The 26640-nt window shown below is 40.0% G+C and overlaps 1 protein-coding gene and 1 long non-coding RNA gene across 7 annotated transcripts; one reads left to right on the top strand and one right to left on the bottom strand.

The window, feature by feature from the left end:
- The first annotated feature begins 275 nt into the window (after positions 1-275).
- On the top strand, positions 276-24198 carry ppox (protoporphyrinogen oxidase). 5 transcript variants are annotated; one of them, XM_072716567.1, is made up of 13 exons: positions 276-400; positions 3999-4112; positions 4592-4726; positions 4887-5002; positions 5160-5292; positions 8468-8612; positions 8761-8954; positions 18100-18160; positions 18380-18498; positions 18964-19077; positions 19228-19377; positions 23689-23731; positions 23829-24198. In XM_072716567.1, exons 2-13 carry the CDS (start codon positions 4026-4028, stop codon positions 23960-23962), a joined length of 1431 nt encoding a protein of 476 aa, XP_072572668.1. In that variant the 5' UTR covers positions 276-400; positions 3999-4025; the 3' UTR covers positions 23963-24198. The 5 variants fall into 5 exon arrangements, with proteins under 5 accessions (XP_072572668.1, XP_072572669.1, XP_072572667.1 ...); XM_072716568.1 differs by lacking the exon at positions 276-400 and adding an exon at positions 2195-2214; XM_072716566.1 differs by lacking the exon at positions 276-400 and adding an exon at positions 2199-2337.
- On the bottom strand, positions 10479-11433 carry LOC140592656 (uncharacterized). Of its 2 annotated transcripts, XR_011993035.1 has the most exons (3): positions 11415-11433; positions 11160-11215; positions 10479-10814 (listed from the first exon to the last, which is right to left on the bottom strand). It is a non-coding gene; the product is annotated as an uncharacterized lncRNA (long non-coding RNA). The 2 variants fall into 2 exon arrangements; XR_011993034.1 differs by having other exon boundaries at positions 11160-11425.
- Positions 24199-26640: the final 2442 nt, after the last annotated feature.

Raw genomic sequence — 26640 nt, forward strand, 5'->3', positions numbered from 1 at the left:
ACCTAGTCCTTTTAAGGGCCAGGCGCATCCCGATGAAGGGAGAAGCGACGGCTGGCTTGGGCAGCGAAGCGGCGGGCAGATGGGCTTCGGGTGTCCGCTCAGGCGAATCGGCGGTGACGTCACCCACGAACACAGCCGGGTGGAGAATCGGGTGGGGATTCTCACTTCGCGCAGCAGGGCGAGCGGCGGAAAGTGAGACGGCCCCCAAACAGACCTCAGGTGCGTCCTCCTGTCTGTTCCCTCGCCTCCTTCTCCTTCTGCGCGCTGGCGCTGCCAATCCAGGCACCTCGGGTGCCGGCTTCGGTTGCCGGTCAGCTGCCGGCCAATACAGGCTGGGGTCGCAGAACGCGGAATTCGCCGGGATCATCCTGGGAATCCCGGGAAGATCGTCCCTCAGCAGGTATGCTGGCGAAGTACCTGGTCTTGCTTTCAAGAGTCCGGTCATTCTGTTACGGTCACGGTCCAACAAACAGGCAGGAAAACAGGGATCAGCGACACGGGGTTTAATTGAAGCACAACACTGAGCAGGCAACAATACAACATCAATGACCGGACTGGGGAAACAAACGGAAACGCGGACTAAATACAATGCACTAATGACAACAATCACAAACAGCTGTAAAACACTGGGATTCCACATGAGGTTAACGAGGGGGCGTGGCACATGAGAGAGGGGACGATCGGGGCATGACAGTATGTGTTTATATATAATGCACACAAATATTTAAATATATTATATATATTTATTTGTATATTTATATGTATGTATATGTTATATAAATATATATTTTTTACTTATTTAATACAAATAAGAAATGTTTTGTAACGTAAACGTCGATTAAACGTTGTATAGACGTTGAGGTCTGACTGGACTGATTTTGGACGTTTTTTGAACCATTTATATTCTGATGTGCATTTCACAATAAGGACGTTTATATTCAGGCTAATAAGTACACTGACATAACGCAGAAACACATCTTAAAATACATCCAGACGACGACACATTAGACGTCCAGAAAAGACGCCGAAAAGACGTCGAATACACGGCAAGTTGACGTCAACGACGTCCGTTCAACTTTCATTTTTCAACCGGGACGTGTAGGAGGGACGTCATTTCAACGGTCATCAAACGTCCAAATGTTTGCTGGGTAATGTTTGTTTCGAAATAATCTGTATTCACATTTATTATGTTGATAACAACATTGTTGATATTTGTAAATAAAACTATATTTCCTGCACCTGTCATAGTCGTCCACATAACGTCAAAACAAATTACGTTCAAATGTTGAATGTCATATTGACGTACAAGTTGGGTCATGGATGGACGTTCAAATTGTGGACCTAGTTTGGACGTTGTATAGATGTCCAGAATTGGTCATGAACCGACGGACCTAATATAGACATGATCGTCTATCCGACGTCCAATGTTTAGTGGGCTCATTCTCTCCCTCGTTAGTCCAGTATAAGAATGCCTGCCAGTCCTGTGCTCCCCAGTTTGGTCATTGATGTCACCCCAGTATGCGCTCCAGTGCCTTTCGATGTTAGCCCTGTTCAATTCCCTTAATAAACCCCTCATTTTTAGCCCTAATTAATCCTGCTCTTGCCTCTGTGTTTTGGACCGCGACAACGCATACAGAGAACAAAGAAACATATAGTTCTTTATGCGTATCATGAGTTTTCAAAGTGTTTAGGAGTTTTAATGTGTTTAGGAAAAAAAATGTCCTACACATATATTTGTGCACCTTCTATGTTTCATGATTGCCAAGCTATTATAAATCTAAATCTATGTTCGTTTTAATTTTTTTGTTTGTTTAAAGTTTAACTGTTTATGCATAAAAATTCACATAACAAAAACACAAATAGCATTGTAATTGATATCAGAAGTTGTCTACAATTGCTTGCCGAAGTCATGCCTAGATATACATTAAAAACTTTTAAAATCTGAAACTTGGATATTAATTTAGTTACAATATTCTCAATGGTATAATAAATTGGAAACATCCACCACATTATCTATTACATTATTCATTCTGGATACATGAAATACATTTACATCAGGTACTGAAGCAATATCGTTACATGATCTTTATTTTATTCTTTTATTTTATTCTCTTTTGTGCATGCGGGGTCCTAAACGTGGCAAGGCTTGAGAATGGCGAATTGTTCTGTGCATGCGTGAACTGGGAGGGGCCTGACAAGCGGGACCTGAGAAGGGTAGCTGCAGTTTTATACTTTTAAGTTTAAGACATGTATTTTTATGGGAAAATTCTGAGATACAGATAACCAAACACATAAACCAGGGATTTCAAAGGAAAACCATGGATTGCATTGAAAATGGTACAGTAAAAGTTGACCAAATTTTGTCTGGAAATAGCGATGGACCATACCTTTCAGAAGACTGTTTAGACATTATGGAAGACTAAGGTTTTAGTACATCCTGTACTTCATACATATGACAATAAATCTTGAATTATTTTCCTTTGCGCGATCTGATAACGTGATTTTATGTCTATGCGTGCACCAGAATATTTTAAGCGCGTATGATTTGACAGTGTGTCGGCAGAGCGTGGATAGCTATTTCAGGCAATTTTAGGTCCCCAGAAACGTGTCAGAGCCTGCTGTACAGCAGCAGCAAATAAAGAGTGCTGAAAAGTAATTTAATTTTGAACACTAATACAATAATCGTACAATAAAATAAGTATAACTGCAATATTATAAGAGAACCCCTTTGAATCTTGATTTTTAGAAAATTGGCAAGTAAATTGCCGCTGAAAATGCCACTACAAAAATGGTCTTCTGCTTGTGATATTTTGACACGACCCCGGAAATACTGACATTTAGGAATGTTTACGTAACTTCCGGTAGCCCTGTTTGGTTCGTCATTTAGTAGTTTCTGCATTTGGAGGTTGGATGTGTGGTGAGTTTAAATGATTTACTTTTTAAATGGAAGTATAATTGCAGTTGATTGGACATTGAAGTAATTTGACATATCGGCCCATGCATTGCTTTTGTCAGTGATTATGTGGTGTGGTTTTTGTAACCTGCGAATTGAAAGTTAGCGATACATTTGTATTTTGTTTTCTTTCTCAGTTACCAAGAGTATTTTGTATGATTTGTATCGTAAATCGTAATTTACTGTTAAGTTCAAATTAGGGAAATGCACCTTTTGTTACTTTTTCGACGAGAGCTTTTGTGTGTTGTAACTAATGAAGAAGTTCGTATGTTTAATCGTTTTACCATTCCATTTAACGCATTCTCTTAGGTTGAGTTGCAATTGAATTGAGTGCAAAGTTTTAAAAAGTTGCGAAATCTGGAAGACTGAAAATGATGATTATTGAATTAGTTCGCTTCCTTGCAGAGTAAATGTCTGGGCATTATTGTTGTTGCTGCAATTTTTGTATTATAGTGTGTGTTAATTTAGCCAGTAATATGGCATAAAAACAGATTAGTTGCTGGATTCCATTAAAATGTGTGTTACAGATCACGGTGCCTGTCAGGTTAATAACAGTGTTTTTTTAAGCGGACATTACATGGGTTTTACAATTCATTAAAAAATCCTGTTCATGGACTTTATAGTATTCATTATTTGACTTAAATATCCCAGAGTTGTGCTGTTGTGTGTATTTTGTATAATACTGATCCTAAAGAGGTTGTCTTGGTTTATAAACTGGGCTATCTGCTTTGGCTGTTGCATAAGGGGATTGGTCACCGTTAAGAAGAAATCTTATCAAGACCCTCCAGATGTTTCTCGCTGTCTTCCATCTTTGAAACTGTCATTCAAGGGTCTACATTCATTGCTCCTACTGAAGACATTCTTGTATCAGCCACCCTCTGGCAGGCCAATTTTATTGCATATATTCTATATTAACTCTTCAGCATAATCTTAATACTAATACTAATACAAAAGTATCTTTACTGGGTGGCTTTCCTTTAGCAATTTATCTTGTACATCTTGTAGTTCTTTTTCCGTTTATTTGGTCGTCCAACTTTACTTACAGCTGAAGCACACAGGGGCTTCGTACTGAATGCAGAAATTGGTGGCAGTATTGGGTGGAGGGTTGGCAGGCCTCTCTGCCTGCTATCACCTCAGCAGAAGTTCCAAGGTGTCCAAGGTGAGGTCTCCTGCCACCACATTACACTGGGTGTGGCTCTCTGAGCATATTATGTTAAATGAAGGATTTGAAAGGATTTAAGGGTGTTTAATGAATTATTCCAAATCAAATTACCCAGTTTGAGAAGTTTCTCTGGTCACTCTCATATTGAGCTGGACGTGCCATTGCAAAGGAGCTATGAATTTTGGAAGCTGAACTGCAAAAGTAGTTTGGCAAAATATATAAAAATAATTTACATTTTAAAAGAATGTGGTTTCAAAACTATTAAAGATACAAACCTAATATTTGGGTTTTCACCATAAGTTTTGCGTAGGAGCACCTGTGAATTTTCAGGAGAATCAGAGATGGTAACTTGGGATGCTCTGGATGATTTGAAATGGCCATAAATACATTTCTCTGATATATTTTTAAAGCAGTTACATTATAAACACCAAATCCATTTTTAGTGTTTATTGAGCTGTAATTCCTTCCATGTGCAGATATTGCTCCTGGAAGGTGGAGATCGATTTGGGGGCTGGCTGAGCTCAATTCGAAGAAATGATGGTGCAGTCTTTGAGTGTGGGCCCCGAGGCGTGCGACCTGCAGGTCCTGTGGGCCGCAATACCCTGAACATGGTACTAATTAGATGCCATGCTGAGAAAAACTTGTCCCATCTCAGTTCTGGCTCAGGCACTGATGCTGAGCATAACAAAATACCATGATTAAAATATGAAACACTGTTAATGTTTTAAAGAGTTTAAGAATAAAATGTTATCCTTTGGAATATTCTGATAGCTAACAGAGTTGGGCTTGGAGAGTGAGGTCCTTCCCATCACCTCTGATCATGTGGCTTCAAAGAATCGTTTCCTTTACCTGAGGGGGCAGCTACACAAAATGCCCTCTGGTTTAGGGTAAGGACGTTGTGCAGAAATGTCGCAGTTCACCAGTAAATTTTGAATACCTTAAGTTTAACTGCTTGAGTCGTTTTTGTCTTGTACAGAGTAACTATGAAAGCGATAAGAGAAATGGCTGCTGTAGTGAAACCCTGTTCCTGCCTCTGTTCTTCAGGGGGCTGGTGTGGACGGTCCCCCCCTTTTCCCGCCCTCTGCTGCAGAGCGCCCTCAAGGAGATTTTTATCAGCAGAGGGAAGGAGGAAGATGAGACCGTCCACGCGTTTGTTGAGAGGAGACTGGGAACAGAGGTGAGAGGGGTTGTTGGTTGTATCACAGAGAGAGAAGAGCTTTGAAAGGCGGTACCGTCACATAGGATGCTTTTCCACTGCACCAAGTACCGTACTTTTGGTTCAGTAATTTTTGGTACTTTCACTTTTTCCATTGACTTCCAGTCGAGTACCAGTAGCATAAGTGCCAAACCAGCTGGGGTACTTCTTTGGTACTTTGGGGTGGGACTTGAAACGCTTTCTTTGTTGATTGGTTATGCAAATAGGCTGCCACTGAAACACAATACAAACGGCGCCTTGACAGCAGTTGCAAACTCAGAAAACAACGATATACAAGGTTAAATAAAATAAATAAAAACATATTGCAATCTGGTCTGAAGAACATGTACAACAAAAAGATCAGGATGGCATGACAAGAAATTAAACTGTTTTGTTTAATATACTAGTACAGCACGCATATAGCGTACAGCATGCTGTCCTAGCGATGTGATTTTGTTGTAATATACACTCACCTAAAGGATTATTAGGAACACCTGTTCAATTTCTCATTAATGCAATTATCTAATCAATCAATCACATGGCAGTTGCTTCAATGCATTTAGGGGTGTGGTCCTGGTCAAGACAATCTCCTGAACTCCAAACTGAATGTCAGAATGGGAAAGAAAGATGATTTAAGCAATTTTGAGCATGGCATGGTTGTTGGTGCCAGACGGGCCGGTCTGAGTATTTCACAATCTGCTCAGTTACTGGGATTTTCACGCACAACCATTTCTAGGGTTTACAAAGAATGGTGTGCAAAGGGAAAAACATCCAGTATGCGGCAGTCCTGTGGGCGAAAATGCCTTGTTGATGCTAGAGGTCAGAGGAGAATGGGCCGACTGATTCAAGCTGATAGAAGAGCAACTTTGACTGAAATAACTACTCGTTACAGCCAAGGTATGCAGCAAAGCATTTGTGAAGCCACAACACGCACAACCTTGAGGCGGATGGGCTACAACAGCAGAAGACCCCACCGGGTACCACTCATCTCCACTACAAATAGGAAAAAGAGGCTACAATTTGCACGAGCTCACCAAAATTGGACAGTTGAAGACTGGAAAAATGTTGCCTGGTCTGATCTCGATTTCTGTTGAGACATTCAAATGGTAGAGTCAGAATTTGGCATAAACAGAATGAGAACATGGATCCATCATGCCTTGTTACCACTGTGCAGGCTGGGGTGGTGGTGTAATGGTATGGGGGATGTTTTCTTGGCACACTTTAGGCCCCTTAGTGCCAATTGGGCATCGTTTAAATGCCACGGCCTACCTGAGCTTTGTTTCTGACCATGTCCATCCCTTTATGACCACCATGTACCCATCCTCTGATGGCTACTTCCAGCAGGATAATGCACCATGTCACAAAGTTCGAATCATTTCAAATTGGTTTCTTGAACATGACAATGAGTTCACTGTACTAAAATGGCCCCCACAGTCACCAGATCTCAACCCAATAGAGCATCTTTGGGATGTGGTGGAACGGGAGCTTCGTGCCCTGGATGTGCATCCCACAAATCTCCATCAACTGCAAGATGCTATCCTATCAATATGGGCCAACATTTCTAAAGAATGCTTTCAGCACCTTGTTGAATCAATGCCACATAGAATTAAGGCAGTTCTGAAGGCGAAAGGGGGTCAAACACCGTATTAGTATGGTGTTCCTAATAATCCTTTAGGTGAGTGTATATTGGGGTATTTATAAAACAAAAAAAGGAGTTTATAAATTTCTCACAAGCCTGTCTTTGAGTGATTTACGATTGTCTTGGAGAATGCATGCAGCACTCATGCAAAAGCGGCGGAGGTAACAGAATAACAGAGTAAAAATAATTTACCCAAACTTTAACCCCCTGTGCTATAATGTCCGTATACATAATTGAAAGTAAAAAAAAAAAAAAAAATCTTAATCTAGCTTACTAGCAGTGTAAGAACTGCATCTGTATAATATGCAATGCTGGTATTAATATCAGACATCGTCCAGCCATATAACATGCTACAGCCATTTTTCTTATTCATTATAAAATGTTCCACCTCACCTTTGTGATGTAATTCGGTGCCAGTACCAGTTTTCATGCCATTGGAAAACCAACATCTCAAAGTACCAAAAGTAGGGTACCCGGTGCAGTGGAAAAACGCCCTTTTTTGTTTTTCCACCGCACCAGGTACCGTACTTTCGGTACTTCCATAAAGTGCCGAAAGTTTGAGACTTCTTTTATGTTGGTTTTCCACTAGCGTAAAAAATGGTACCGGCGCCAAATGACATCATCAGTGACCGCCCCTGACTGACAGCCCAAAATTAAAACTAACAGTTGAGGCTGGAAAATGCGGTTTATTGTTATGTCAGCTTCTTTCACAGTATAAGATTCAGTAAAATGTTTCTCCTGTCTATCAGGAAATAATGTTTCCCCTAATATTAAAGCAAAGAGGTATGTGAAATGTCTGAAAATCACTCAGGTACATTATAACATGTGAATATAGTAGATCGTCACGCATAATATAGGCAATACTATACCGTTTTCATCAAGAAATATCTCTATCCAGCGAATTAAGTAATTTCATTTATTATCTGTAAAAACAAAAAACATAGAAAAGGCTTGTGATGTTTTAAAATTAATATATGGCTTGTTTACCTCAAGAGCTTTGTAAAAAGACATGAAAACAACAGCGAAACCGTGTACAAATCAGCGTGCGACGGGAAACATAGGGAAACTGAATTGCCCGGAACGGCAAAAACTTTTTTATTTCGAGTCGTGCCATCCAAATCCCACTGGATCTGTTCATCCGACCATATGACAATTAAAGCCTGTGTTTCCTCGTTTGTCCATCCTTCCATTTTACTTTTTTATATTTTTGTTTCTACTGCTTTTTATTTTGTTTCTCGCTGTGATCGCTCTGTTCGCTGTGTGTTTCAAAAGATGGCGGTTGTATTTTGTGTTTTAGCGGCAGGCTATTTGCATAACCAATCGACAGCAAATACGTTTGCAAGTCCCACCCCGAAGTACCAAAGAAGTACCCCAACTGGTTTGGCACTTTCGGTACTCGAGATTTCGGTACTGGTACTCGACCGGAAGTCAATGGAAAAGCGAAAGTACCGCACTTTGTGCGGTGGAAAAGCGCCCTTAGTAACTCTGCTTGTATTTCTGTTCCATGTCGCCCTCTAGCTGGCAGACATCGCCATAGACAGTCTGTGTCGGGGGGTATTTGCTGGTGACTGTCGCCAGCTGAGCATGAGGTCTTGCTTCCCCCCACTTTTCAATGCAGAGAGGACCATGGGCTCCATCTTCATAGGCATGGTGCTGGGGGCAGGTCAGGCACAAATGCCTTTAATTATAAAAATGCTTCTCAGCTTGTACTGATGCAGTGCTCTTCTCACACTCAGACCAGTTTGATGAATGATCTTTCCGCATGGGTACTTTTATCAGCTGACCACTCTCCAAACATTGTCTGCTGGCAGGCGGTGGCCCTGATGTTCCCACATCACAGCTGGCCCAGAGGTCATCTAAGGAATCTTGGACAATGTGGTCTCTAAGGAGGGGCATGCAGACCCTACCTGAGGCCCTGGTAGAGGCGTTAAAGCAAGCAGAGCATGTTGACATTCACAGAAATGCTTCAGTGAAGAGCTTGACTAGAGATGACCGTGGCTGGGAGGTATGTGAAACCCCTTAACATTTTCTAAATTTCTACCTAGATTTCACCTAGAATGTGATTACATCTTCTAAGTCATACAGAAACCATTATTAACTATTGTTAATGACCCAGCTTTAGATGTCAGAAAAATTACGAGAGCAGCAGTGACTTCAAATAAACATTTACGGTAACTGTCCCACACACCAGGTTTGGAGGAATTTTGATGTGTTCCTCCTTACAGAACTACTTTGAGAATTTCCCTCCAGGGATCAGTAAAGTGTTTATCTATCACTCTGTCTAGCTGTATGCCTCAATCAATTAGTGGATTAGGGCTGACACGATCACATCGTAATGTAATAGCGATTATATGGTTCACATGTGCAGTAGCCACCAGGCCTGTAGATGACGAGTGAAACATTTGTCTGGATGCCGGCTTTTCAGTACTTTACAGACTAGGGCTGGGCGATGATATATCGATATTATATCGCGCATGTGCAATAATCACCAGGACTTCATATGACAGACGAAGCATTTGGCCAGACGCCAGGTTTTCGGTGAAATACGGACATTAATTTACAGCCATAATTTGGTAAGAGGATTAGTAGTATGGCTAAAATATTAATAAGATGGGTTTTGTGATACCCAAAAGTTAGTAATCTGTATAAAGTTTATGTTTCTTAAATTCGATTAGCGGAGCACCCTACATAATACTGTTTTGGTATACTACGGTTTGGTATCCCTCAGTGCAATATGCACTGAAGTCGCGGTGAAGAAGAGCAGCCACGATATCTTTTAAAAGAGGAGATCTTGTGGATAAACAACGTAAAAAGACGCCGGTGGTGTGGTGGTACTTTTTGCAGTTCAAAGTCTGATACATTTATGAAACATAAGGATATGCCGTATTTATACTAATAATGTTTTTTGGACGTCATACAAAGCCTCATTTATATTTTAGCCATACTACTAAACTGCTTAAATTGTGGGCGTAAATAAATGTACGTATTTCACTGAAAAGCTGGCGCATGACCAAATGCTTTGTCTGTCATCTGAAGCCCTGGTGATTATTGCGCATGCGCAATATAATATCGATATGCAGACATTTACTTATGCCCACAATTTGGTAAGTAGATTAATAATGTGGGCGGCATGGTGGTGCAGTGGTTAGCGCTGTTGCCTCACACTTCTGGGACCTGGGTTCGAGTCACATGTGTGTGGAGTTTGCATGTTCTCCCTGTGTCGTCGTGGGGTTTCCTCCGGGTACTCCGGTTTCCCCCCACAGTCCAAAGACATGCTGAGGCTAATTGGCATTGCTAAATTGCCCTTAGGTGTGCATGTGTGAGTGAATGGTGTGCGAGTGTGCCCTGCGATGGGCTGGCCCCCCCGTCCAGGGTTGTTCCCTGCCTCTTGCCCGTTGCTTCTGGGATAGGCTCCGGACCCCCGCGACCCAGTAGGATAAGCGGGTTGGACAATGGATGGATGGATGGATGGATGTGTAACTGCGTTGTGTTTGTACTGTATGAAGAAGTCAGAACCAAGGGTCAGAAAGATTTCTCCAGCAGATTTATTTGCCTGCATAAAGGGTCAGAAAAGGCAGAAATAAAAGATGAGCATCACATGAAGTCCGCCCGTAGCAGTGGCATTTCCTTCTGCTCGTTACGAACATTACTAATTAAAGGTTTCATTAATAATAATAATGATAATAATAATGAACACTTTATTAATCCCCGTGGGGAAATTCTTTTTACGCCTCTCTCAACTTGTTCTTTGTAGAGCAAGTTGTCCGCGAAGGGCAGCCACCCGTAGCGGCGCCCAGGGAGCTGGGGGTTGAGGGTCTTGCTCAAGGACCCGCAGACGTGCTGAGGCTGGGCTTGAACCGGCGACCTTGTGATTACAGGCACATGGCTTAGCCCACTGAGCCACATGCTGCCACTGAGCCCACGCTGCACCAGCATTACATTTCCTTTAAATGAGTTCTACAGATATTCAAAAGAAATTCCAAAGAGGAACTCACAGTAACCTCATTTATAGAAACATGTAAATATTAACATGTGATAAAGACTACACTCCATTGCATTAAACTTAAAAGATAATTACTACACCCGTGTGGTCAAAATTTGTATTGCCCGTAAATATTTTAATGGCGGATCCCCCGCTCACCACGAGGAGCACACGAGGGAACTTAAAACAAGCAAACACACAAACTTTGAACATAACATAACTGATTACCTGCATAAAGGGTCAGAAAAGGCAGAAATAAAAGATGAGCATCACATGAAGTCCGCCTGCACAAAATAAATGTTATGTTACCAAAAAAATATTAAACTGCATAAGAATTACAATGAGTCGTGAAACGTCGGACCAACGCAATTGTACGTGTCTTTTACACGTAATAGTTAACTGGAGAGACCAACAACTCCTACAATACAGTGCAACTATGACATTTGATAACTTTTAGTACGGACTCATGACCGCCCAACCTACCCGTAGCAGTGGCATTTCCTTCTGCTACGGAGAATCGGAAATGCAGAAGCTCTACAGCACTATTTTCAAAATAAAAGTCTGAACCCATTTATGCAGGATTTAACTCTATCAAATACAACAATTATCCTCCGTTACAGATGGATGGATAGATTAATAATGTGCCTAAAATATTAATGAGATGCATATTGTGACACCCAAAAGTCAGAAGTCTGTATAAAATCAGTGTATCCTTTTGAGTCTAACAATACATATTTCATGAACATCTCAAGCACAATACTAAACTGCTTACCAATCTCTGGGTGTAAGTAATCATTTGTATAGTAGCAAAAAGCTGGCATCAGGATAAATGTTTTACCCGTCATTTAAAGCCCTGGTGATGATTGCACATGCGCCATATAATAACAGTTGCATCCTGACGTGATCACGAAAGCCCCATTGGGTTTCTTGCATTCCAGACTTAAGGTCCTCATAACATTACTGTTGGAACCATCTTATGTCGAACTTAAGCTTACAGATGAATAACCTGGCATTCTTCTCTAGAATTTTCTGATGCAATCCAGAATTCAAAGTACCATCAAGACAGCAAAACACCTTTAAACCATCAAGCTGCCATCACTATGTTTCACAGTCAGGATGAGGAAATCAGTGCTTGCTTTCTCCTAATCAATTGTTTAATTCAAGCAAGAAAGTTCTACTTTAAACTCATCTGTCCACTGACCATTCTTCCATTAGTCTTGTGGTTGTTCCACATGGTTATTAGCAAACTTTAAACCAAGCAGCAGTATTCTTGGAGAATAGCTTACTCCTTGCTGTCCTGCCATACACATTTACTGTTAAGTGTTTGCCTCATGCTATGGGTGGGGGGGTGCAGTGCCTGAACACCTGACACTTTTACCTGAACAAATCAAAGTGCCACCTCCCGCAGGTGATCTTCCAGGGGCCTGTTTTTTCCCATCAGATAATTGGCTTTCATGAACATGCTAACTTACTGAAGGGACCATGATTATGGTAACTTACTGAGGGACCCTCTATCCTCGCCACAGCTGGCAAAAAGTGTTGGTACCTGGGAACGTCCTGGAATAACAATTGTGGTGAATTTTCTGCATTTTCACAATGTCCGTGTGATAGTGGATTGGTGAAACTCAGTCTTATTCTGTAACCTTTTCCAGTCTGATGGAAATCAACTTTTCCAAGGTCCTCTGATTGAGACATGGCATGTTTTCCCGACTGGCGTTTTAATGTTGGTATAATAATTTGTGTGTGTTTTTTATTGTGTTCTCTCTTTTTATGACTTGAATTGAGATCTGATTACATTGTAGGTTATTTATGCAGAAATTCAGGAAATTCTGAAGGGTTCACTTACCAGCATCAGGTGCCCACAGTGATCAGTGTTAAATGCATTGTAAACTATGAAAAAAGGATTCTCCTGTCGAGGCTTTGGAGAGCCATAGGACAGCACCAACCAAATTCATAACCTTTAATATTCTACCTCTATTGGACATTTGTACTAGGATCAGGGGAACTTTCAAATGAAGCTTATTGTCATCCCAAATAGCAATGTTGCCTCACACCACCTGTTCTTTGTAGAATTTGTAGTAAAAATAAAGACACTTGCAATTGACTTCTGTTCACAATATTTGCTTTTTAATAAACATGCTTAAAATGTCATTTGTTTTGGTTCTTAATCATTATTATTAATGTATGACTGCACAGCTGTGGTGACTGATGTAAATGGGTAAATGCACTCCAAGAAGTGCATGATATAGGCTGCTGAGGCAAAGATATAAAAATACAGTGGTACCTCAGAACTCGAATTTAATCCGTTCAGAATTATGGATCGAATCCTAAAATTTCGAGTTGTGATCGAATTTTCCATCCAGCCATCCATTATCTCCCGCTTATCCGAGGTCGGGTCGCGGGGGCAGCAGTCTCAGCAGGGAAACCCAGACTTCCCTCTCCCTGGCCACTTCATCCAGCTCCTCTGGGGGAATCCTGAGACGTTCCCAGGCCAGCCGAGAGACATAGTCCCTCCAGCGTGTCCTGGGTCTTCCCCGGGGCCTCCTCCCAGTGGGACATGCCCGGAACACCTCACCAGGGAGGCGTCCAGGAGGCATCTTAATCAGATGCCCAAGCCACCTCATCTGACTCCTCTCAATGCGGAGGAGCAGTGGCTCTACTCTGAGTCCCTCCCGGATGACCGAGCTCCTTACCCTATCTCTAAGGGAGAGCCCAGCCACCCTGCGGAGGAAACTCATTTCAGCCGCTTGCACTCGGGATCTCGTTCTTTCGGTCACTACCCATAGCTTGTGACCATAGGTGAGGGTAGGAACGTAGATCGACTGGTAAATCGAGAGCTTCGCCTTTTGGCTCAGCTCCTTCTTTACCATGACAGACCGATAAGAATTTTCCCCATGAGAAATAATGGAAAACCAATTAATTGTTCCCGGCCCCAAAAAATTACACCTAAATGTTTTTTTTTTTTTTAGCATTTAAACACAAAATGAACTGGATAAAACAAGAAGAGCATATACTGTACTAAACACATCTAAGCACATTTATCAAAACAGTAATTTGTAAAGTAAGAAAATAAATGTATCCAAACAATGTGTCCTGCCCCGATCGTCCACTCCTTCCGTGTGCCACGCCTCCTCGTTAACCCCGTGTGGAATCCCTGTGTGATCAGCTGTTTCTGGTTGTTTTCATTAGCCCTCTGTATTTCGTAGTGTTGTAGTCAAGACCGCCTAAACCGAGACCAAGACATTGCCGAAACCGGAGGGTATCAAGACCAAGACACTGCCGAGACTTGAGGGTACCGAGACCAAGACACACTAAGGCGGGACCAAGACCAAGACCGAAAACAGCCTAGGGCTAGAATCGACATCACATTACTCAGATCAACTGTAGAGAAAAAAGGCATTTCTGTAAAGTGTCATTACTCGTTAAATCAAATTCATGTTATGTTTTCAATTATATTTCCCATATGTCTCTCATTTTTAAGTCTCCCAGATTTGTCATAGTTACGAAGCCTGATGGAAAATAATATTCTCAGCAATCCTCTCCTATAACCATTTTATCAGACCTCGTCAAGGGAAAGAGATGGGATCTACCAGAAAGATGTTCATATTAAGTCTTATACCAGGGACAGAGGCCTTGGGTAAGCTATGAATACATCTATGTAATGATCCTTTGCTTTGAATTGAAGAGAATGAGCCTCCAGATTGACTTGCACCTCCAAGACCGTGCTGTCTAATGAATGTAAAATACCAAATTTATTTGAATTATAACTATGCTATAGACTTCGCTGACATTTTCGGACATTTCTTTGCCGACTTCGCTATGATGCGATGTGTATGATGTGTGTGGACTGTGAAGCACTGGCAGTGTCTGTTGCGAAAATGTATACAATGTAACGTTTTTAAAATAGATGCATCTGGTTGCATTTGAACTGAGGCGCGTAATAAATAATTATTTATTATTTAGTTGAAAAAAGTTTTCTCTTTTTTTCCTCATCCCATCGAGACTGCTATGTCCAAGACCAAGACAAGACCTAGACCACAAAAAAAAATTGGTCTCGAGACCAAGACCGGTCTCAAGAACTACAGCACTAGTATTTCGTCCGCATTTCAGTTTGTTTCCCCAGTCCGGTCATTGTATTGTCCATCTGCGTTTTGCCTGCCTTACCTGTAAATTAAACCCCGTATTCCCCGATACCCTGACGTCTGCGCCTTTGTCTCCGTTCGGTCCCCACTCGGCACAACAGTATTATTATAATTAAACATATTAATGGTTTATTATTAATATTAAAATAATGAATAAGAAGTCTTTTTTTAAATGTATTTTATTATATAATAATAATTACTGTTAGTCTATCATTGTCTAAATGTATTTTTACTGTCTAAATATATGTATTCAGTTAGTGTAAACATGCACAGTGCTATCACAGCTAATGCAAGGCTGAGACTGAAGCTTTACCCTTTGTTTCCGCTGAGAGACGTGCCGCGTGACTCATTTCCCCCGCGCTTACAAGTTATCTTAGGTTGGCGTTCACGATTTGACTTCTGAGATTCAGATCGAGCTCTAGGTAATTTTTTTTCGAACTGGTTGGTTCAACTTTTAAGAAATTTTACTTCTAATGAGTTCGAGAACTGAGGTACCACTGTAATTATATACAGATGAGGGCAGAATTATTAACCCCCCCATGAAAATTTAATTTTTGTTAAAGTATTTCCCAAGTGCTGTTAAACTGAGCAAGGGATTTTAAACACAGCTTTTCCAAACATCCTAGTTTTATTTCAGATGCTTGCATCATTTTACTTTGCATACAGAAACAATTATTTCACAAAAACCAAATACTACCAGCATCAGAATTATTAGCCCTCCTGATGCTAATAGTCAATTGTGTATCCTTTTTTCTGGATAACAGCCTGCAGTCATTCATTATAGTTTTTAACAAATCACACACATCTCCTGAGCCATCCCAGCCCATTCTTCTTTGGCGAATCTCCTCCACATTTGATAGTCTTCTGGCATTGACCTTGGTCTTCAGTTTACCTCATAGATTTTCAATGGGATTCAAGTCAGGGCTTTGGTGGGCCAATCAGTCAGGTTCACGTTGGTCTTCTATGTTTTTGGTCGTCGTATTGGAAGACAAAGCAACGACTCAGACCCAGTCTTCCTGCGGAATACTAAATGTTTTCATTCAAAATCTTCACATATCCTTCTTTCTTCATGGTTCCTTTCACCTTGACAGTATTCCCAGTTTCAGACACGTTGAAGCATCCCCATAGCATAACATTTCCACCACCATGTTTAACTGTGGGAACGGTGTTCTTTGATTTGTACACCTCTTCCTTCTTTCTCCAAACATAAGCAGCATGTTTATGGCCAAAAAGCTCTAGTTTCGTCTCACCTGACCAAAGGACACGCTTCCGGTATGCATAATCTACCTAAAAGACCTCATCACACCCCGCACTGCACCACGATCTCTCCGATCTTCCAGCACTGCTCGACTTGTCCCACCACCCCTCAAGGCACAAGGAAGACACACCTCCCGGCTCTTCTCTGTTCTGGCACCAAGTTGGTGGAATGAACTCCCCCTAGATGTCCGAACAGCTGAGTCACTGAATGTCTTCAAAAGACGACTTAAAACACACCTTTTCCAGAAATACCTGAATTAGCACTTCTGGCATTATACTTTCTGGCATTCCTTAAAAAAAAAAAAAGAAAAAGCACTTTTTTTGGTATTAGATCGATGGTATTCATAACCTTGGTTTTATTGAGCTAGTATCGGGAAAAATTCATTGTGGAGTCTTAAAGCACTTATGTAAGTCGCTCTGGCTAAGGGCGTCTGCCAAATGATGTAAATGTAAATAATCATTTTCCAGGTTGTCCTTAGCATACTTCAGTCTGGCTTGTAGGTGTCTCTTCCACTGGAGTGGAGTTTTTCTTGGTCTGCAACCTTGCACTCCATTCCTGTGCAGGGTTCTAATGATTGTCTTCTTTGAGACTACAATTCCTGACTTGGCTAAGTCATTCACTAGTGTCTTGGCAGTTGTTCTGGGATCTTTAGACACATCTCTCAGTAGTTTTCTTTCCAGAATCTTTGAAATCTTTGCCAGGCATGTTCTGTACTGTGTGGCTCTCTCTGAATTTCTTGATGATAATTCTCAATTCTATATATATATGTATGTGTGTATATATATATATGTGTGTGTGTGTGTATGTATGTATGTATGTATGTATATATATATATATATATATATATATATATATATATATATATATATATATATATATATATATATATATATATATATATATATATATATATATATATATATGTGTGTATATATATATATATATATATATATATATATATATACACACAAACACACACACACATATATTCATTGATTGCTTTATTAATTTAGCTTTATGAACCCCCTGGTATACAGTAGGATTAGGGGTGAAACCTGACCGCTTTAGTGTTGACTAATTATTATACCCAGACTTTCTTACCATCTCATTTAGGTACATTAGACAGGACTGTCTAACTGTGAAGTATGACATGACTGGGCTATTTAGAGCATTACATCAGTAAATTATTTTGGTTTTTAATCACTGACCACGGGTCCTGGTCCTCAGCCTGAAATACTGTTGTTGTCTAAGTGATCTGTAGTAATTTCTTTGCTTTTGTAGTTTTTGTTAACCTAAATTCTAAATTTTTTTTAAAATGGCATATAAAATAACACAAAATAAAATTTATTTACTACTGTGATTCACCTGGCCAGCACTATGTGTATCATTCCAGAAAATTCATGAGCACTCTTCAGATTTGAGAATTTGACAGTGCCGTGGTGTAATTACTATTAATTAATGATTCTGTCAGGTATAAAATTAAACGATCTACAGAATTTGTTCATTTTCATGTCACAAAATGTTTTTTTGCATAGTTAACTATCATTACAATTTTCAAAATTAAATGTTATAGGATGATCTATAGCCATTTGTTTTCTCAAAGCATGTTTTTTTTTTTTTTTTTTTTTTGCAGAAAGCGGAATGTTTTAACTAATACTTTTTCCACATATCTTAGGCCTGTATGATCATGTACACAAATGTGATACTTCATACTGTTTTTGAAACTTAACGTGATGTAATTAAAAATTATGGTATTCTTGTGTTATAGATCCAACTGGAAGATGGGACTGTGAAAGCTGATCATATTATATCTGCACTCCCTGCTCAAGGTAAAAATGTCAAAAATGTCTGGTATCCTTTTTCTAGCATAATTCCTTAACACTTATTCTGCTGAGTAACAGTGTGAATTTCAGAAATGTAGAATGTTATGTTTGTTGCACCCTTGCTTATCAAAATGTGACAAGTTCTGTCAGGCATCAGACCTGACCTGCTGGTGGTAATTGCATCCAGTTTCGAGTTTTAATCTCCTTTTGTATGCTTGTGTGCAGCTCTTGCGCCTGTGCTGCCCCCTGCTGCTGGGTTCCTTTCACAGCTACTACTTGAGATTTCCATGGTGTCTGTTGTGGTAGTAAACCTGGAATATGAGGGCTCCATCCTGCCTCTCCTGGTGAGAAACTCCCTCCTTATGCTACATAAGATCTGGAAATTAGTAATGCAGATTCATAAGAACTCTAATTCTATAGTAGCATTTTGGTAAGACTTAAGATTTCCTACAAAGGTGTTACACCCAAACTGTTAATATATCCCATAATATCACATGTTCATTGACTGGCACTCTATCTCTCAATATTTTCCCTTGCTTAATGTTTATAGTAATAATATAATGCATGTATTTATTGCATTATGTTCACATCTTTAGTATTGCATACAGTTACATTAAAATAATGCTTTTTGACTTTCTAGGTTTTTTTTGCTAGAAAAAATAAGCTAGTAAATTAGTTCTAAAGATAGTTGCTTGGATTAAAACTATGGAACAACAATAGGGAGTTACAGGACTGCAACATATTACTTCTTGCCTTCTGTTTTAATTAAAAACAGGTAATTTAGTATATTTTTGTGTGTGATCCTTCAGGGTTTTGGCCACCTCGTGCCTTCTTCAGAAGATAGTGGCCTTCTTGGAGTGGTTTATGATTCTGTGCAGTTCCCACAACATAATCGGCCTGGAGCATCCACCACTAGACTTACCGTGAGATCCTTTGTCATCTTGTATGCAGATATTCCCAACATTAGGATTGGGAACAAAACCAAAAATTAATGTCCATATACTTGTACACCATGAACGATGCAAGCTTTTAGCAGTCAGACCAGTCTGATGTTAATGTTCTGTGTACTGTAGGTGATGATGGGAGGGGCATGGTTCCAAGAGGAATTTGGTGCCCCTGAGGACCACACATCACAGAGACTCCTGGGCCGGGCGACCAGAGCAGTGAGCTGCCATCTGGGGGTGACAGCAGAGCCACTGTGGAGCTCGGTGGCTGTACACAAGGTGATCTGTGACCTTGTTCAGTCTTTAGCTTGCTAGTTTAAGAGAATACAGACACTGGTGCTCAGGCTAAAGGGTGTATCATGAGTAAATAATAGAATTGTGATCGAAATAGCACGTAAGCTTTGGTTTCTAGGGGTGTAACGGTTCACAAAAATCACGGTTCGGTTCGATACGACACAGTGGTGTCACGGTTCGATATGTTTTCGGTACAGCAAAAAAAAAATGCCAGATAATTTCTTTGATTTTTTTCACTTTTTTATTTATTAAAACATCAAAAAAGTATGATCTTGTTTTTTTCTTTTACTTTAAACAATGATGAAGCTATTCTTCACCCATCTTCTGAAGTTTCTTTTTAGCAGCAAATAAAACAAAACCTCCTTTATAACCAAAACCAAAAAGCTCTTGATAAAAATTTTTTATGTAATTTTGTAGTAGTTATAAACTAATAGAAAGAAAAGAACAATTTTGTTTTCATATGGAACTCAGTTTCAATCAGTTTTTAAGTTTTTTTTCCAGAAAGATGAGTGTGTCCACATTTTATCCACCACTCTCTTGCCATCACCCTCATAACTTACAGGTAAACCAAAGTGCTCCCAAACTCCAGACCTGTTGGTTATAGGAGGATCCTCTATTTCTGGTTTCATAATTGCATTAACGTTACTAGCCATTTTGCAACGAGCTAGTGCAGCAAATACCTGACTGACTGGAGTAGTGTTTGGGGGTGGGAGGGGCAGTCAACACGTTGCTTGTGACGTCGTTTGGGCTGCCTTGTTGAGCGTAGTAGCACTGAAAACATTATATTTTACACACTTTATTCTCTTTTATTTTTTCCCAAATATAACCCTCTGGAGTCTAGGGGTAGGGAACACACTTTCACTGACTGGGGCATGATCACACATTTCATTCAATATCATAAACTTAATTCATGGCAAATAAATTATTTCTTATATATTTGTTTTGGCATTAAACTCATCTTAATCTTAGTGTACTTTGTAAATATGTCAGATTTATGTTAAGTTTGTAATTTGACATCAAAGTATAGACATTGCAAAATGCAGCTTGGAATAATTGCAGACACATAATAAAAGTACATAGTAAGCAATGCTGGCAGTTTGTTTTGATCCAAGATATCTGATCAACAAAGTCTTGGCTACATGAAGATGACTAAATGGTATAGTTGCAACATTCAGTTGGATTTATAAATAAGAAAAACTGAACTCATGTCACTATTTCTGACTCCTTTCATTGAATATGTAGCAACTTTCATGTGTATGAATGAGCCATTGTCACCTGGCCACGTCCCTCCCCCCCTTTTATGGCTGTAATGTTTCTGGATCGCGTTTCACCGTTGCGCTGTTAATAAAATTACCATGCGAATGCGATTTGTATACGCGCTAATGCGGCTATTTAGAATGTGAATAGCGATCTTCGGGTGAGAGCGGTACTATACGCTCCCGATGCAGGTAAAACAAAGTAAGATGACATGGTTTACTTTCTTGCCGATTTAGCCTAATTTTAAAAACTTTAATACTTCCGACAATGGACGTTTTGAAAAGAAGACCGATTTATGGATTTAGTCAGTGTTTTTTCATGTTTCTATAATAAGATTTCAGCGAGTTATGAACTGAAATAGACAAGAAAGATACTCGGCATCGCTGACGATGCCGTCGATTCCAGAGTGATAAAAGTATTTTTCTGAATCGTTCGGTTTGTAATGCGTACCGAACCGAAAGCCTCGTACCGAACGGTTCAATACGAATACGCGTATTGTTACACCTCTATTGGTTTCGTGTACACATTATCAGTATACTAAGTCTTTTAAAAGTCATGTATGTCCTTCATTGATTAACACAGTTCAGGGCTCTTAAGGTGGAAAGAGGTGTCATTTCAAGGTATGGTTAGGCGGGTAACATGCTGGCCTGTTGTCACACTCCTGCTATCCCCTTTTGTGGGGGTGGGAGATTTCACTTTCCCATTTAGGTGTACTTTACTTAACATGCTGCTGGTTACTGCGTTCTATACAGGGAAACACGTCTATATTCTTTGTGTGTGTGTGTGTGTGTGTGTGTGTGTTATTACATTGTCAGGACCATAAAAACTGCTATTTTGACATTGTAGGGACGATTTGTCAGGTCCCACAATGATCTGTGAATGCAACCAAAAAACTAAAAGACTTGTATTTTGTTTGGTTACTTATGGTTAAGGTTAGGGCTGGGTAGTGGTTAAAGTTGTCATGTTGGGATTAGTGTTTCCCCTATAGAAATGGAGAGTTCCCACAAAGACATAATTACAAACTTGTGTGTCTGTGTTGTCATGTATATATTAACTATAATAATTATTGCTATAAACGGCTATACTTGATTATTTTCGACTAGCTGATTTAATACAACTGAATTTGCTTATTTCTTAGATGCCTCCTTAAAATTGCAGTGGCCATCTCTGCTCTGCAAATCCTATGCTATACTACGGTGTGACTGTGACATTTTTTTGTTCTTCTCCCTTTATCTTCTCCATTGTTTAAAGTAATTTCTTGTTCCAAGAGACTTATCAGTATTGCCCCAGCACTTCCTGTAGTTTATTGCATTCTATCTGGTGTTGCATGAAATTCCAGTACTGAAAAGGTATTACTACCTCACTTTAGAAAGATGTTTGTTGTATCGTTCCCTTAGTACCAGTTCTAATTGTACTATTGCAGGGAATATAATGTTATATTCGCAAGCAAATCAAAGTGTTTAAATATAGTGCAGAATCCTGAATGGTCATGAGGGGGCAAACAGAGAGGCTACATCAAACTAGCATCTGTACCTACAGGTGGTTATGCTATGTTATGTTTGAAGCAGTTAAATGATCAAGCATAATGCTCTGTTTGAGAAGTTTCATATATGCTAATTGAGCAGATGAACAGAAGAAAGCAGAAGAAACTCCTGTAACCTTTATCTCATTAACAGCGCGATTATTACCGACAGTGAGCTGCGGGTGTTGCGTGAGCGGCGTTTTCTGTCCGTGTAACAAACACCCGCGGGGCGATAATAACTAATAATATCTAACGTCGGTATTGTTACCCAGCGCCGGAAAAGGACAGTTGCCCCTGAGCTTTGTTCGGTCGCCAGTCGGGGCCGGGAGGACATTTTCCACTTTTTCCCTGCTCTGGCAGTAGCCTCCTGGCAGGGGTTTTGTGGTTTTTCGACCTCCCAAGAGCAACTTCGATTTCGCTTTGTTTTTAGTTCATACTTGGTTCAGGCAGAAGTTCTTCTGGTAAGTAGTAGTAAATTTATCAGGTTTAAAATTTTTAATAAAATTAATAATTAAGTTGCGTTTTAACACAAGTAATAACTTATTTTAGTGTACTCGGCACTTTACTGCATTTATTGTTACGCAAATTAATCTATATAGTTAAATATACTATATAAATTTACTGGGCTGGGAGTATGGGGTCATAGTGAGTTAGTTAATTATGGGGCCGGCTCAGAGTTGCGTTTGCAAGATGTTTGCCCTTCTGGACGTTAGTGTCCAGTCGGACTTCATCTGCAAGCTAGTGGACTCACTCATGGTCAAGGTTCGCGACCTTGAGGAGCAACTGGCTCTCATCCAATGCAACAGTGAGTTAGAGGAGCTAGTTAATACGCCGTTTAGGGAGATGGTGTGTACGCCACTAGCAGGGAGGAGGGAGAATGAAGAGCAGAGAGGTCGAGAGAGCTGGGTAAATGATAAATCAGAGCTAGATAAGATTTTAACAACTCTGAGCTATTAGTTAAGTTCTCCCCAAGCGAGCTCAATGGGCCGAATGGCCTCCTCTCGTTTGTATAGTTCTTATTATGTTAGCTTTTCTTATATACAGTGGAGAGTAATGGTGATGAGTTCGATTTTGGAAGAAATGCGTTTTGCATACTCAGGTCTGCCCCCCCCCCATTTGTCAGTGCAGTCCCCTCTCAAAGTCCATATTCATCCCCCTAACCCCCCATAGACCCCAGTGCTCTCCTGTATGGTTGGCTTTGTCTTATCTTTTTAATATTTCAGTCTTGTAATTAGGATCTTGTGATTTCTATGCATAGTGCTTAATGCTCCTCGATCATTCAAAGTGTTTCTGATTTCAAGAGTGTTTCAGTTTCAGTGATATGATTCAGTGACAAATGCATAATTTACCATGAACAATACTTAACTGTTTTTTCTGCATTATCATTGCGGTATTGGTGTCAAGGTGATCATTTTGGTATCGTGACAATACTAATTCTGTCAGAAAATTAGATGTGCAGTCATAAATATTTATGGGTTTTAATGGGGGAAAAATATGTTTTTTCCCCCCCATTTTAGGCCTGCATTCCACAGTACAATCTAGGACACTGGAACCGTCTTGGTAAGAACCAAGTTTGGATTCTAAATGTAGCTACTTTTTAGTTTTATTGGTGTGTACCATTTTCATGTCTTTATATATTCATTTATTTGTTCCACAGAAAGAATAAGGAATTACATCAGTCATCATGGTCTGCCACTAACTGTGGCAGGGGCTTCCTACGATGGTGTCTCAGTCAATGATGTCATCTTCAGTGGAAAGAAGGCAGCAGAGAACCTTGTGGGAAATATATGAACTCTTGACTGTTGTTTTTTTTAGTTTTTACTCCAAACAGTGCTATGGTGTGTATGTAAGTATGCATTATGGCTTTTGTGATTTTGGAATTGATATTGCCAATTGGAAGAAATTTAATTTGCATCAATGAACAGTGTATTTCAATGTATGTTGAAATTTTAACCTTTGTAATTTTTTAGAGTACTTTTTGTATGCACTATAATCTCTTTTACTTGAATAAAAACTAGGTTTAATTACCCTTGGTAATGGTTTTCAATGTGCCATTAGATTAGATTAGATTGACTTTATTAATCCCACAATGGGGACATTCTTTTAGAAACAGCAGCAATAATGAAAAAGACAGTTAAAAAAGAAAGTATAACAGGATCCATAGGATCAGCAAAAAATAACAATATAGACAATAGAAACAATAGAAAACAATTTCTAAAACTGTATAATATAAACTGTATCACATGGCAGTTGCTTCAATGCATTTAGGGGTGTGGTCCTGGTCAAGACAATCTCCTGAACTCCAAACTGAATGTCAGAATGGGAAAGAAAGGTGATTTAAGCAATTTTGAGCGTGGCATGGTTGTTGGTGCCAGACGGGCCGGTCTGAGTATTTCACAATCTGCTCAGTTACTGGGATTTTCACGCACAACCATTTCTAGGGTTTACAAAGAATGGTGTGCAAAGGGAAAAACATCCAGTATGCGGCAGTCATGTGGGTGAAAATGCCTTGTTGATGCTAGAGGTCAGAGGAGAATGGGCTGACTGATTCAAGCTGATAGAAGAGCAACTTTGACTGAAATAACCACTCGTTACAACCGAGGTATGCAGCAAAGCATTTGTGAAGCCACAACACGCACAACCTTGAGGCGGATGGGCTACAACAGCAGAAGACCCCACCGGGTACCACTCATCTCCACTACAAATAGGAAAAAGAGGCTACAATTTGCACGAGCTCACCAAAATTGGACAGTTGAAGACTGGAAAAATGTTGCCTGGTCTAATGAGTCTCAATTTCTGTTGAGACATTCAAATGGTAGAGTCAGAATTTGGCGTAAACAGAATGAGAACATGGATCCATCATGCCTTGTTACCACTGTGCAGGCTGGTGGTGGTGGTGTAATGGTGTGGGGGATGTTTTCTTGGCACACTTTAGGCCCCTTAGTGCCAATTGGGCATCGTTTAAATGCCACGGCCTACCTGAGCATTGTTTCTGACCATGTCCATCCCTTTATGACCACCATGTACCCATCCTCTGATGGCTACTTCCAGCAGGATAATGCACCATGTCACAAAGTTCGAATCATTTCAAATTGGTTTCTTGAACATGACAATGAGTTCACTGTACTAAAATGGCCCCCACAGTCACCAGATCTCAACCCAATAGAGCATCTTTGGGATGTGGTGGAACAGGAGCTTCGTGCCCTGGATGTGCATCCCACAAATCTCCATCAACTGCAAGATGCTATCCTATCAATATGGGCCAACATTTCTAAAGAATGCTTTCAGCACCTTGTTGAATCAATGCCACGTAGAATTAAGGCAGTTCTGAAGGCGAAAGGGGGTCAAACACCGTATTAGTATGGTGTTCCTAATAATCCTTTAGGTGAGTGTATATATACACATACACACACACACATATATATATACCGTCCAACTTATCTGTGGATCTTTTGCTACGGAGTTTTATTTGTAAAGCACCGCACGTAATGTGTTATCAACTGATATTGGTAACAATGGCAATTAACCGGGCTAGAATCGGACTTCATGATTAGATGGATTATTTGTCGGATTTACGGTAGATCGTACCTATTGTAAGCAAACCAAGATAAAGACCATTTAATCTGTGGTACCTTAAATCCGACAAGTTGTCCGCCTAAGCAAAAAATCTTGATTTTTGATATGGGTCCCTGGTATTGCACTTCTGTGGCAGATGGAATGCATCTGACTCATGTTCAAGATGTTCAATAAACATGTTAAGTGCATATATATTCACTTTTTTCTTGAGTCTGTTTGCTCATGCAAAATTAAATGTGATTAATATAGATTAAAAATGAATGATATTTAATCATGATTAATCAAAATTAATCCACAGGAACCCTGATACATATACAGGGATGCTGAATACACAATACTGAATCTCTGCTCCTTAATCCTTTTGAGAATGCAAGAAACAAATGGTCTTTGTCCTGTCAAAGAGCTTTGTGTGTGCATTTATTCCTTAGCTCCTTTGTATTTGTAACACCTAACTCTCACAGCTGCATACAATGGGCTTCAAACCACTCGGCTTGTCATGATACTGAAATTTCAAATTCGATACCGATACTAAGGATCGTGCTCGATACTCGATACTACAAACACAGGAACTTTTTTTTATTTTTTTTAAATAAAGTCAGACCACCACCAAAAAATATTAAGACAAACAATACAATGAAAAAATAAACCTTTACCATTAACATTGTAAAATAAATAAAATATTTTTATTTATTTTTTGTCAGTGATCTGACAGGGATCTGGTCCATACAAATGTACTTGGCAACAGCCCTGTTGAGCGTTTGTGCCTTTGGTGATTTGGGACTGTATTTCCGCTGTTGTTCAAACAGTGCTGGTAGGGTGGGTTGTGTTTGTGGCTGTTTAGGTCTGGCTGCTGGTGCCCTTCTCTCAGCCTCAGCCTGGGACTATAAGACAAA

Source organism: Paramormyrops kingsleyae, chromosome 9, assembly GCF_048594095.1.
Source record: "Paramormyrops kingsleyae isolate MSU_618 chromosome 9, PKINGS_0.4, whole genome shotgun sequence".
Lineage (NCBI taxonomy): Eukaryota > Metazoa > Chordata > Actinopteri > Osteoglossiformes > Mormyridae > Paramormyrops > Paramormyrops kingsleyae.